At 38.9% G+C, this 13,306-nt stretch overlaps 2 protein-coding genes and 1 long non-coding RNA gene across 7 annotated transcripts in view; 2 read left to right on the forward strand and 1 right to left on the reverse strand.

The window, feature by feature from the left end:
- The first annotated feature begins 567 nt into the window (after window positions 1-567).
- Window positions 568-10,958, forward strand: aifm1 (apoptosis inducing factor mitochondrion associated 1). 5 transcript variants are annotated; one of them, XM_040151417.1, is made up of 21 exons: window positions 568-838; window positions 2,102-2,229; window positions 2,443-2,563; window positions 2,710-2,733; window positions 2,982-3,089; window positions 4,539-4,610; window positions 4,810-4,881; window positions 4,985-5,065; window positions 5,476-5,597; window positions 5,699-5,829; window positions 6,324-6,414; window positions 6,568-6,652; window positions 6,729-6,805; window positions 6,990-7,098; window positions 7,207-7,314; window positions 7,463-7,551; window positions 7,634-7,774; window positions 8,570-8,712; window positions 9,984-10,108; window positions 10,218-10,408; window positions 10,511-10,958. In XM_040151417.1, exons 1-21 carry the CDS (start codon window positions 751-753, stop codon window positions 10,580-10,582), a joined length of 2,178 nt encoding a protein of 725 aa, XP_040007351.1. In that variant the 5' UTR covers window positions 568-750; the 3' UTR covers window positions 10,583-10,958. The 5 variants fall into 5 exon arrangements, with proteins under 5 accessions (XP_040007351.1, XP_040007353.1, XP_040007355.1 ...); XM_040151419.1 differs by lacking the exon at window positions 4,810-4,881; XM_040151421.1 differs by lacking the exons at window positions 4,810-4,881; window positions 4,985-5,065 and having other exon boundaries at window positions 569-838.
- LOC120803090 overlaps window positions 7,730-13,306 on the reverse strand; it is an 18,630-nt gene continuing 13,053 nt past the window's right edge. Inside the window, exon 3 of the long non-coding RNA XR_005709288.1 lies at window positions 7,730-7,839. This is a non-coding gene — a long non-coding RNA (uncharacterized LOC120803090). The remainder of the gene's footprint in view (window positions 7,840-13,306) is intronic.
- The window catches only part of glra4b (glycine receptor, alpha 4b), an 8,408-nt gene continuing 7,796 nt past the window's right edge, over window positions 12,695-13,306 (forward strand). Inside the window, exon 1 of the mRNA XM_040151424.1 lies at window positions 12,695-12,753. Within this exon, the coding sequence (XP_040007358.1) occupies window positions 12,695-12,753 (59 nt within the window). The remainder of the gene's footprint in view (window positions 12,754-13,306) is intronic.

Below are 13,306 nucleotides of genomic sequence, written 5' to 3' on the forward strand. Positions count from 1 at the left end.
CTTGCTCTACTTTTTACCTCGTTTTTTTTTTTTTTGGTGACATATATTTAATAATTTCATGTTATTTCCTGATATTATTACGTATGAATAATTTATTCACACAAAGTCATTATTATGTACCATCCCGCCGTGTTGCTGCCTGGAAAACTTCTCTTGACCAAGTTGCAGTATATATATTAAACAAACTGTGGAGGGCAGCACTGCATCCTGGCTGCATTTTATCTGTAGAAATGTCGAGAACAAGAAACGGTTACTACGGTCACCAAAGACCCTTGAAGGAAAGAGCTCGAAACTGCTGCCACTCGGTGTTACACCATTTGAAACAGACCTTATCTGTCATCTGAAATGACAATAACGTTAAGTATGCAGCAGCTGACTACTGGATTGCAAAACTCTCTGATCCGTCGTAGCAAAAAAAAAAAAAAAAAAAAGCAACAAAAACAACGTCCAGGTGTTTAAGACATAAGACGGAACTCAGGATCCCTGCTTACGCGACGCCATCTTTTCCCCAAAGGCGTTATCCTACTTACGTTTTCCATTGGTGACTCCTCTTACGTGTTCAAAGAGTCTTTACAATTACCCATGACTCCCTTCAAACGTATGACCTGTCTCTGGCCTTGGCGTGTGGCGCGGTGTTGCTAGTTGTCAGAGTGTGCTGTCTGCAGGATTTGGTCAACGTTACCTAGCGAGTGGTCCCATCCGACAAGTCGGCTACTGAACTGTGAACCGTTACAGCGGAGCTGAGCCACAATGCTGAAATGTCGAGCTGTGTGGAAAAAGCTTACGCCTCTAGCTAGAGCCTCATCAACTGTGTGCCGGCAGAATGTGAGGAGAGCAGGTCAGTAACTAGTTTTAGTAACTTGCTGTCTCCTTGTTAGCTGGTCTCAGTTTAAACACACATTTATATTACAGTGTCGGCTGTTTATTAAGCCAGACAGGGTAATGGCCGGTAGCTGACCTTCGTTTACCTATTACAAAGCTAACTTAGCAAATTAGCAAATAGTTACATACAGAAGTGACATAATTAGTTAACCCTAACCATCTCGCTAGTTGTAGCTCTTGCCTGAAGTCGGCCTGAAAGCAACACTAGTGAATAAAAAATTCACTTGTGTCACTGCCACATTTGTTTCTGACATGTTTAGTCTCAGTGCTGGTTTGTAGTGTTCCTCTTAGGTGTTACCACATATCCTGTACCCAGTTAGATTTTGCCATGCTTACACAGGCCGGCTTCGATCTGGATCACCGGGGTTATTATTTTTTATCGATCACAATGAAGATTCAAGCCCCTAAACCTAACTCAAATTGCGTGTGTGCGCTTTCTTTAACTACCTCAGTTAACAAGCACAGGGGTTCTTGTGCACACATAGCACCGACGTGTGCCAGTCCTGTCATTGTAAATGTAGAGATGTTATATTTCTTTGCATATCAGCTTAATGTACTTACACTGAGGATCTTTTAATGAGACGTGTTTTTATTGTCAACATCCACAGGGATATTTTGCAAATATATCATACATTCAGCAGCATTTACACAAATAGTCTCAACTTTTAGAGATTGCTTATCTGTAATTGCGCAATTTTCAACAGTCACCAACATTATCAACCAAGCTAGCAACTCTTTTGCATTCAGTAACTGAAGACACCTTCTCACACGCTATAAACTACAGAAAAGATGTTGGAACCTGGAGTGTCTTGTTACGTCTTGTCTGATTCTTGCTGGTGTCCAGCCAAAAAGCAAAGTGAGGTGCGATTGACTGATCAGTGAATGTATAATTAAGTTAAATGGCATTGTTAGTCAAACAGCTGCAACCCAATAAGCCTGATCATCATAAACAAAGTATTTCCAGTCGTGGTAAATGCACCTGTTTTGGTGTGTTACCGCACTCCATCATACAAGAAAAAGATATATTTTAATTACCAAACATGACGCATTTCATCCATAGGTCCAAGATTAGTGTGTTAGTTGTGTGTGTATAATTCGTAGCTTGGGAACGTACTGTAATTTTGACTGATCTCTTTGGATTACTTTGTGAGCGATGTTAGAGACAGAAGTTGATGTAGATTTGTCTAATCTAGGTTTTTGTTATGTTTATTGTTTTCAGTTTTGAACAATGGCAGACCAATGCGTGTACCAGCAGCTCACATGTCCATCGGGCCTGCAGGGGGAGGTGGGGAAAAACAGCTATACATCCTCCTAGTTGGAGCAGCCTGCCTCGGGGGGGGGGTATATGTGAGTTATAACATACAGTACAAGCATTCAAAATTATAAGTGTTAATTTGAAAATAATCATTGTTTTTGGTGTTAAATCCATTGTTCATTTCCTGCCCTGCCTGTTCACAGATATTCACGCCTGACACTGGATCCAATTTGGCAGATTTAGGCTGTTTCATGCAAAAGTTGAGTGGGTTTTGAGTAAATGTATGGCATTTTCTGTTTTCACAGGCGTACCAAACTTTAAAGGGAGACCAAAAGAGATACGAAGAACGTATGGCAGAAATTTCATCCAGACCACATAAAGCAGCCGCACAAAAAACAGCCGTACCCACCGAGTCAGAGCCTCCAGGTGAGCATTCTGATATTGGTGATACTAGAACTTTGACTGTTTTCTTGATTCCAAAAAACAAACCCATGATACTTATTGAGTTATAAACAAGAATTTAGTTAAGAATTTCACATTTTTCATTTATTTTTGTTGTTGTTTTGTTGTAGCTGCAGAAGCCACTGAGACAGAGGGTGAGTTATTTATCTGTTTTTTCTGAGTATATATCTGGAACGCAACTGCTGATGTCTTGATGTTAATGAACAAAGAGCTTGTGCATTAGCTACAAACATCTTAAGAACATATAAACAGCGGATTTCCTTTTTTTTTTTTTTTTTTTTTATTAATTAATTTTCTGAATGTCACATAATATGTTAAAATCAGTCTAAGTTAATAATTTCATTGCTAATGTTTGATAATTCTTTTCATTTCTCTCTCTTAGCCGTCCCTGAACCAGAACCTCAAGCAGCAGCTTCACCAGAGGAGCCGAGCCCTCCGGCCCCTGACACTGAAGCTGCAGCCCCCGTTGAAACAACTGAACCACTCCCAGGTAGTCTGAGTTCTTTTTATACACCTGACTGCATGTTCCTTCTGCATAAACAATCTGTTTGAACCATAAAGTAATTGGAAAAAAAACTTTAAAGCATACAAGGTGTGGTATTATGTGTACTATTACACTTGTACTATTATACTTTGTACACATATTGTACTTTGCTGAGGACATAGGTGTTAGAATTGGTGACACCAACTGGTAAGTCAGGTAAGTGCAAAATAAGCAGGCTGTAAAACACACCTGTCTTTTCACTCCTTCAGAACCTGCTCATAATTGTCCCACATCAGTGATGTGTTTAAAAATGCCATCTTATGATGACAACAGGATATATACGTGAGGCTCTCTGGATATTCTTAACTTGTATCGTACTTTCTTGTCTGTGTGATTATTGTCTATATCCAGAAGCTGAGATGTTTACTGCATGAACTGTGACTTTGCCCTCTTGTTGCGTGCGTTTATTTTCTTTCCTCACCTTCCTGTATTTAGTGATGCATGTGTCGTTCTCAGTGTGGTTTGCTGGGTGTCATTTATTTTCTCTCTTCTTACATTCTAAATGAACCCTTTTACAGTTTCAGTATAGCCTTTGGACACTCCCATACTCACTTCCATTCTGAACTATAAATATTTCTGTTTTGGTTAGACACTGTGTTTGGAGTTGTTAGTATTTTCTACAAATATGTTCATTCCTTGTGTGCTTTGGTATCATATTTGCTATATCAAATGGAACCCCTTCTGTCTGGCATTTTTCTGTAAATGTGTCATACTTTTTGAGACTTTTTCCTGTGATTGTAACCATTTTATATATATATATATATATATATATATATAATATAATATAAATTTAATTGTCCATTATTGGAAGCTGCCCTTTAAAGTGGATTACATTTTTTTTCCCGTCTGTTTGTTTGTTTGTTTGTTTATTTATTTATTTATTTTTCATGCATGCTAAACAACAAGTCTTAAAAGAGAAAACTTAAAAGTTCCTGGTACATCAGTGTGGTTAAACGTGAGAGTAAACATTAACGGTGACACTTTCATCAACACTGGCCATGACACTTAGTAGAGGATAGTAGATAGTAGAGGATCAATGTGTTGTTTCTGTCAAGAACAAAAATAGGTTTCTACTAAAGAACTTGATAAATATGCAACAACATCTACATCTGCATGACTTTAGCACACACAAGTGGGCAAAACAGAATCAGTAGTAAAGTCAGCAATCTAAGAAGCTTTTAGCCAAAAAGCTACTGGTATAATGAGGTATACGGTACATACGTCTCTTTGGACGTTTACCACAAACTGGGCAGCTTCCAGTTAATGTGATAGTTTGCATGCTCTGCAGAATATTCCTAGGGTAAAGCTGAAGAGATGCATGGATCCTGATGGTGTCCCCCTTCAGTAGTCTCTAAAGAACTTAGTCTAAACCCATACTTTGGATTGCCTCAACAGCAGATGAGCCTGTGGTAGAAGCACCCCCAGAGGACGTAGCAGAGCCACCTGCTGCACCTGTAGTTGAGGAGGGTAAGATTTGAGATAGGATACTCTGAACTTGATATATTGGACTTTTTCTCAGGTGCCATTTTTGTTTTTGTGTCCATCTGCATGAGTCTATGCAGTAGATACATACATACATACTACAGCTCAGTTAAAGATGGATTTTACATATTAGCTGTAGTGCACATTAGAGGTTATTATGTAACTTTTGCCACTACACTACCAGAACCAGCACCCCCATCTGAGCCCTCCGCAGTTGAGCTTACAGAGCCACCCCCTGCACCTGTTGTGGAGAGTGGTAAGCACTCAGTTAGACCTGTGAATGGAGCCAGTGATGTACATATACCACATCTAAGGGTTTATTTTGTTTTAACTGGTTAATGATCCGGTTATACTAACAGAACCTGCAACAGCAGCAGCATCAGCAGAAACCCCTGCAGCAGAGCCAGCCGAGCTTCAGCCTGAACTTGTGACAGAGAGTGGTAAGACCATAGTCCAGCTTCGGTTGGAGCAGGCAAAGCGGGCAAACACGACACAGATACTTTCTCCCATTTTGATAATGTTAATGTTAATTTCAAACACCTTTTCTCGTATTTATTTATTTATTTTTAAACATTTTTTTCTCATTACAGCTTTTCTCCCTGCCTGTTCATGTCTCTTTCACATTGTTTGGGTTCTTGTAATGATAAAGGTTAATTTCCCTTTGTTTACCAGGTCAGTTTTCCCCTTTCAGGTGTATTTGTGTAAGTCAAGGGTACTGATGAACATGCAAGATTAGCACTGACTGTCTCTCTCCTGCTTTTGCTTATTGCCTCTCTCTCTCTCTCGCTGTCTCTCTCTCTCGCTCTCTCTTTCTCTTTCTCTCGCTCTCGCTCTTTCATGCAAATTCCAGCATTGGACTCCACACCTGCCACTCCCACGGTCCCCTCACATGCCCCCTACCTCCTCATTGGTGGCGGTACCGCCTCTTTCGCTGCTGCCCGGTCAATTCGAGCCAGAGACCCTGGTGCTAGGGTCAGTCAGGCCTCTGTTTTCACAGTGAAAGCCAAACCCAGAATTCAGTTCATTAACCACCTGATTTCTACCTGACTGTTTTTCCTCATGTTTGCTACCAGGTATTAATTGTGACTGATGAGCTAGATCTTCCATACATGAGGCCACCTCTTTCGAAGGAACTGTGGTTCTCTGATGACCCCACTGTGACAGAAACACTGCGTTTCAAACAGTGGAATGGAAAGGAAAGAAGGTGTGTTTTTAAGTTGTTTTTTTTTTTTGTGGTGTTCTTTTGATTTATTCAACTGTATTGCCTTGCATTCTTCCTGTCTGTCTTGTTCCTGTATTTCTATTCTGTCTCAACACCTGTCGCTGTCTCTATGCAGTGATAGTAAGTGGTCATTACCTCAATGTCAGTCAAACTGTCAATTTTCTGTTCACGTAGACATCACCTTTTTACATTATTTATAACAAACCACTGTTGACGGAAATCAAACTTGCACCACATCCTGTGTTGTAAATGATTTTTTTTTTCCCCCAGAAAAGACCTAATGGACACAGTGTGTTTACAACTAAACCAACCAACTAAAATTGCTAGTACATAAAGATTTCTTATTAATTTTGGCTTAATTAATTTTTATGTATGACTTGCTACCTGATGAGTTGCAAATTCAGCAGGTTATGTATTACCATTTTTTTTAAATAAAAAAATTCAGTAATTTTAATATCTTTGTATTTATTTGCCAGTATCTACTTCCAGCCGCCGTCATTTTACATTCATCCAGAAGAATTGGATAGTGCAGAAAATGGGGGAGTTGCTGTTCTCCCTGGCAAAAAGGTTGGTTTATATTTTTTTCTTTTTAACTATCAGACACTACAGTGTGATGACTTTATTTTATTTTATTTTATTTTATTTTTTGCAGATGTAAATTAATTTTTTAGACCATTGTGGATGAGTTTAACAACAGATACATGATTGAATCTGCTTTAGGTGATTCACATGGATGTGAGAGGAAACAAAGTAAAACTGGATGATGACACTGAGATTTCATACGACAAGTGTTTGATTGCTACAGGTAAGCTGCTGTAAATCCATTTGTTACCGAATGTAGCTTAAACCTGGTGGAGGGTCATTTGAACTTTGCTTTTCAGGCGGCGTGCCAAGAAACCTACAGGCCATTGAAAGAGCAGGAGAGGAGGTGATGAGTAGGACAACTTTGTTCCGCAAGGTCAGTGTTTACCCACAAGGGGGCGGTAGCTTTGTTTCAGTTTGAGAATTTCTGGCTGATAGCACAAAGCAAATCAAAAAAATGTGTCATATTTTTGCTGTGGAAGTAATGGTAAAGGTATGACATAATGGAAATATTTACTACCCTGAAGTAAATTTGATATAAATTTTGTTCTCCTCCACAGATTGATGACTTCAAATCATTGGAGAAGGTCTCCAGAAACATCAAATCCATCACAATCATTGGAGGCGGCTTCCTGGGCAGCGAGCTGGCCTGTGCCCTGGGCAGAAGAAGTAAGACTCCTGGACAAGAAGAGAACATGACAGAATAGATGATAAAACTAATGTTTAACAGAATTAATTGTTGCTCTGTTGTTTGATCCCCAATCTTTCTCTTTCCAGCAACTGAGTCTGGTCTGGAGGTGATACAGATGTTCCCTGAGAAGGGAAACATGGGAAAAGTGCTGCCTGAGTATCTGAGCAACTGGACAACAGAAAAAGTCAAGAGAGGTTAATGTTCATTTTACTTTGTAGCTTGTCTGAACCTCACAACATACAACTAGTTGGATGCCCAAAGAAGAGATGGCTTTTGCTTATATATCCAATCTTTTCTTATTTTTTAATAATATACAATAATATTCTCCCTTTGGTTTTCTAGAGGGTGTAAAAGTGATCTCAGAAGCTTTAGTGAAATCTGTGACCTGCAAAGATGATAAATTAGAGATCCAACTGAAGGATGGCCGATTGGTAGGTTCCATACATGTGCAACGTAATTAAGGAAAGTAAGGGACTTATTAGTTACTTATTATTTTGTGCCTTGCCCCCGTAGGTGGAAACTGATCACATTGTTGCAGCTGTTGGCTTGGAGCCCAATGTTGACCTTGCTAAGTCAGCAGGTCTGGAGGTGGACTCTGACTTTGGTGGCTTTCGGGTCAATGCAGAGCTGCAAGCGAGGTCCAATATTTGGGTGGTAAGTTTAAGTTCGTATGGTAGTTGAGGTACTCCAATAACAACAGTCCACAAGATCATTAAGAGCTGTGAAGGAAAGAAGAAAAAATAAATCACTCTGCTCAAAATCAGTTAGTTGAAAAGTCATCCTTCCACCAGTACTGTGAGAGTTATGACCTCTGCTACAGCACATGTACAGTGTCCATCTTTGTAAAAGCAGTGACTGATTTCGAGTGAATTTGGAAATCCAAGAGCATGTATACCTATTGTAGTAAAAGTGATCACTAGTTGTGGAAGCAATTTTGCTGTTAATGTTGAACCCCATGGGTCAATTTGAACAAGATCCTACTTCATTTCAAAAGCTTAAGCTAATGATGAATGGATTATGACTCACCCTTGTTTTTCCAATTGGCCAAACAAGTATTTGTTTAAACATGGCAACATTTTTTACCACCTACTTTAATGGAAGTTGGTCAAAAGTGATTGATTATTGACTGAATTTAAATAAATGGATGAAAAAGGTTTAATATGGTTTACTTCATAGATCAAGGTGAGATGCAATAAGTTTTTTATTAGTGCGTGACATGTAGTGTTGGACCTTTTTGACCTTTTCCGTCTTTTCTCTTGATTATAGTGCCCTTCAGGCAAACTCGAGTCATGGTCCAGAGAAAATACACTTCTGTAGACACATAGTATAGTATTGTCCATCTCTTCTTTTGAGTTTAGTATTTTGTTTTTGTTTTTTAAATGACGTGAAATAATAATACCACATTCTAATCCATGCCACATATCCTCACTCCCTTCTGTCTCGTTTTAGGCAGGAGATGCTGCATGTTTCTACGACATCAGACTGGGCCGCAGACGAGTGGAGCACCACGATCATGCTGTTGTGAGTGGTAGACTAGCCGGAGAGAACATGACAGGAGCCAGCAAACCCTACTGGCATCAGTCTATGTTCTGGTGGGTATCGGACCACTTGCTTTTTTACTGAGTCACAAATTCAAAACCGTTCGAAGGCAAATGATAGCTGTAGCTGCAACCATGAAACCAGCTTGAACTGGAAAGGAAGGAAGATATTTTAGAAAAGTGAGAGTCAGTCTGAATTGTTGATTGCACAGGTCCACATTTATAGGATACATTTAAATATGTGGGCACTGGGGCAGCATTTACAATTCTGCAAATGACTCAGATTTAATCCTTTTAGAAGTCAGATGAACATGCTTGATTGCTTTGAAGTCTTGAATACCATTATGTCCTAAAATATTTAAAATGCCTTTAGAGGACATAACAACAGGAGTTGCCAGCAGAGGGCTGCGTTACTCAGCCAGAAATTTCTCAAGCCCGTCATAAATTTACCAACTCTGTTAAAAACATTACTGATATGATCACATGGGGACTCTACCAGGGAGTTACCGAAAATTGTAGCACAGTGTGGAATGTGGCCTTCACTACACAGATGACTGCCGTGAGGGCGTGTTTTCAGCAGCTGGTGAAATGTGACACACTGCTCATAACATGGGGTTAGTGGGCCGTTAGTCACACCATCATGACTTACACACCAGCAGATGTCGTCAGATTATATGTTGATATTCCTGTCACTTTGAGTGTAATGTGTCACAATCAAGATGCTGTGATGCCTCGTGTGGGTTTAGAAAGTAAAGACAAATGAATGGGAAACATGACACCTTATCGTTATTCAGCAGCAGTGGTCAGTTCATTTAAAGGTCATCAAGTCCATTTTTTTCATATTTAACTTATTACAAACAAATGAAGTTCATAGCCCTTTTTGTGTGTGTATATATGTGTGTCTCTATCAGGGGCTGTGTGAGGTACAAAAACATACACACTCTGCTTTGGAAGGTGTTTTGACAGTAAAGTTTAAAATCTAGAGGTTTCTGAACTTCAGCAAAACTATTTTCAACAGAAATTTGCAGAAGATTTTGTTTTTGCTTAGGCAATGTAGGTGACACCACTTGGCACAAAAGTACAGTATAGTTGCATTGTCAATATATATTGGCTAAGCTCCAAAACCAATATCATTAGGATATGAAAATAAACCGTTTGTTTGAAATTAAGAGAGTTTTTAAAATTTTTCTTCAGTTCCATGTAGCACTGAAAGATCTTGTAATAGCACAGGAGAAAAATCAGTGGAGAGAATGCTTCTTGCTCTGAGAGCTTTGAGTCATCTTTTTCCCTCCACATGTTTTCCAATCTCTTGTGGTTTCTCACAGGAGTGACCTGGGACCTGATGTAGGCTATGAAGCCATTGGGATTGTTGACAGCAGCCTGCCCACAGTAGGAGTGTTTGCCAAAGCCACTGCCAAGGACACGCCTAAAGCTGCTACAGAGAAATCAGGTAGGAACATTCACTAGCTAGTGAAAAACTCTTAATCCTGTGATGCAAAAGTAAACAGTGGATTTGAGGACAAAGGGTCAGATTGAGTCTCTCATTAAACGTCCTGCAGGAACTGGGATCCGCTCAGAAAGTGAAACAGAGGACACAGCCATTAGCCCAGTGGCCGCTTCAACACCCGCTCCCACTGACGGGCAGCACAAAGACAACTATGGCAAAGGAGTCATCTTCTACCTGCGAGACAAAGTGGTGGTGGGCATTATCCTGTGGAATGTGTTCAATAGAATGCCCATCGCAAGGAAGGTGCGCACTGTCCCTTTTTTGAGAAAAAATACATTCTGTCGTAATACAGATGAATCAATAGACTTGGTTAATGTAAATTGTCTTTATGTCTGTTATTTGTAGATTATCAAGGATGGAGAGGAACATGCAGACCTGAACGAAGTGGCCAAGCTATTCAACATCCATGAGGATTAAGAAGGTGGAGGGTGACACTCATTATGGAAGGGGAGTTACGCTTCATGTGAAGACTGAACTTTGGCAGTCATTGCCACACTCTTTAAGACACAACCGATCACGAAATGGGACATTCAACGTAAATTATGTCATGTCGCTGAAATATTTTCATATTTGGAATTTGTAGCTGCTACGCCTGTTTTTGTTGTTTTTGTTTTTTTTTTCTATTCGTGAGAAATCACTTTCTCATCTTCCTGCTACCACAAAACTTGTGTGATTGTATATCCGCTTCTCCCAACCAGGCTGAAAATGTTAAATGTGGATTACTGTTTCCCTCTGTGTGATCAGAGCAGCTTGTTGTGAGAAAAGCTGCAATAAAAGCTATTTTTAAATTGGAGTGATCCCATTATTTTTAGTTTTGCCTCTAGATAAAAGCACTGATGACTGACAAGTTGACCTGCATTTTGAGCTGTAATTGTTTGATGGTTGTTAAATTCTGTTTGGTTGCGCTCATCTGTCCTGAAGCATTCTAAGCAGTGTGTGCTGCTTGACAGATTTAATACAGTCGTACATGGGAACTGTAGCGATTGGGCCTTAAAATTGAAAATGTTGAAGGTCTAACCTCAGCTAAGAGCACATATTGTTAGTTTAAATGGGGACAGGCAGACTTGTATAATGGGCACCTGACAAATACATTTTACAGTGTGGAAATACGATCTAATTAAGTAGATCCAATGTGCGCTCCCAACAAAAACAACATTAAAATGAAGCTTGGCCTACTTATCCTGTCCGGAGGTAAAAATGCTCAAGCATGCAGAAACTTTTTTTTTTTTCCGCTCAACTGTGGGCGTCTTGTTATTAGGAATGCATTCATGTTTTATATTCTCACACATTTCTTATCCTATTTGACACTGTGGGCTCCGGAGCAAAGTGTGGAACGGCCTTTCAAGTGTGAGGCAAACACGTGCAGCCATAACGTCCCGTTGCTTTATTTGACATTAATTTTACATGAGTAAATGGCTGAACTGCCTCCCCCTCTGTATGGGGGAATAAACATGAGCTTCCACATTCATATTTGAATTTGACTGGCGATTTGAAGATGAAATAATTAGACCAGAAACTTTGGACAGCTCTGCTTAAGATAAATAACCTCTGGATGTGTACTGACACTTTCGAGAAATGTGTTACACTTGAATTAATTGGAGCTTAATGCCTTCATCCTTTTACTCTTTTGAATTTGTGAATCTTGTGAACTTGGCTACCTTTCTGCTTGTCTCTACCCTTTGTCTACAATCCGCAGTTTTGTAAGATGCTGTGATTACATGTGTTCTTGTAATTATTGACAATGATTTTGTTAATTGATTCAAATTATTTTCTTAGTTGATCTAATCATAAAGTCTAGACATATTTACACCATAGGATGTTAAATACTGGTAATGTTGGTTTTTTTGTTTGTTTGGGTTTTTTTTTGGACACACTTTACAATCAACAATTTATTACCACAATATGAAAACAAAGTGAACACCCAACATGGAAGGTGTCAGGGTCACTTTAATTTAATGTGAAGGTTCTCAACTTACATAAGAGAGTGTATTTGGGTTAATAATCACTTGGAGTGCTGTATGATTAAACAGCAGTGTTTGATCAATAATAAACATGACACCTTATGAAATATATATATCTTTAAATGACATCTTTTAAAATGAATTCTACATAAAAGTTTTATTATATTTTTTAGCAAAAATCTTGATTGTAAATTTAACGTGTCCCGTTCGAATCCCAAATGTTTCTGCTAATCTGATGTTGTCATGACGAGTAATACGAGGCCACTCTGCTCTGAAAATTGTCCTGTCTCTTTAAATGTTCTTGCAGTAATTCCTTCAGCATGCATATGGCCATAAAAAAGAGATAAAGCTTGAAGTCATCCACACAAACACAGGCAGAAAAAAAAAAACTTCCCTAGGATTTTGAATTATACAGCAGCAGCTTCCTGTATTTTACACCTGCAGAGAGGGAGGCAGGCTCAGCTGAGTCCAGAAGACAGAGTCTGACTGGAAGAGCAAACAAGTTCCCTGCATGTCAGTTCTTTTTCTCTCCTTTTGTCTAATCATTTGTTGTTTCTACCAACTAAGAATGCTACTGCACATCTTGTTTATGCTGTGGGCTTCATCTGTCATTTTTCTGCAAGGCAGGTAAGACAGTATTTATGGTTGGTGTATATCAACCTTCCTTAAGTTAACTGTGGGAGAATTCTGCAAAAACTGCTATTTGGTTAGTGATTGTAATATATTAACTGCATGTTTATTTGTCAGTTTATTTACTGTATTTAACATAATTTGATACTGAAGACACAGGAGTGTATAACTATTGAAAATAAGGCAGGAGATTAGTTATGTGCTTCTTTGACCTAGAGGCATGTCAACATTGTGGTTATCTTAAAGTGAGAAAAATCATGCATCAAATATTTTGTAAACTATAATCAAGGGTCCGCAGTTCCATTAAGTGAAAATGTTCATCGATGTAAGATGCAGGATTAAAATACAGGCAAACAGACAAAAAAAGTAAGTAAGTAATTTCATTTGACAATTTGAGTGTCTGAACTAGGTCTTTGTATAAAGATAATTAAAAATAGTTTAATATATCTGATCTGAGCACTGTTCAGTATATTACAACTATAAATTTCAAAATGTATGTAATACCAAAATATGTACAACTGTTCCAGCTAAATTGCTAGATATTGTACAT

This window comes from Xiphias gladius, chromosome 17 (genome assembly GCF_016859285.1).
Source record: "Xiphias gladius isolate SHS-SW01 ecotype Sanya breed wild chromosome 17, ASM1685928v1, whole genome shotgun sequence".
Taxonomy (NCBI): domain Eukaryota; kingdom Metazoa; phylum Chordata; class Actinopteri; order Istiophoriformes; family Xiphiidae; genus Xiphias; species Xiphias gladius.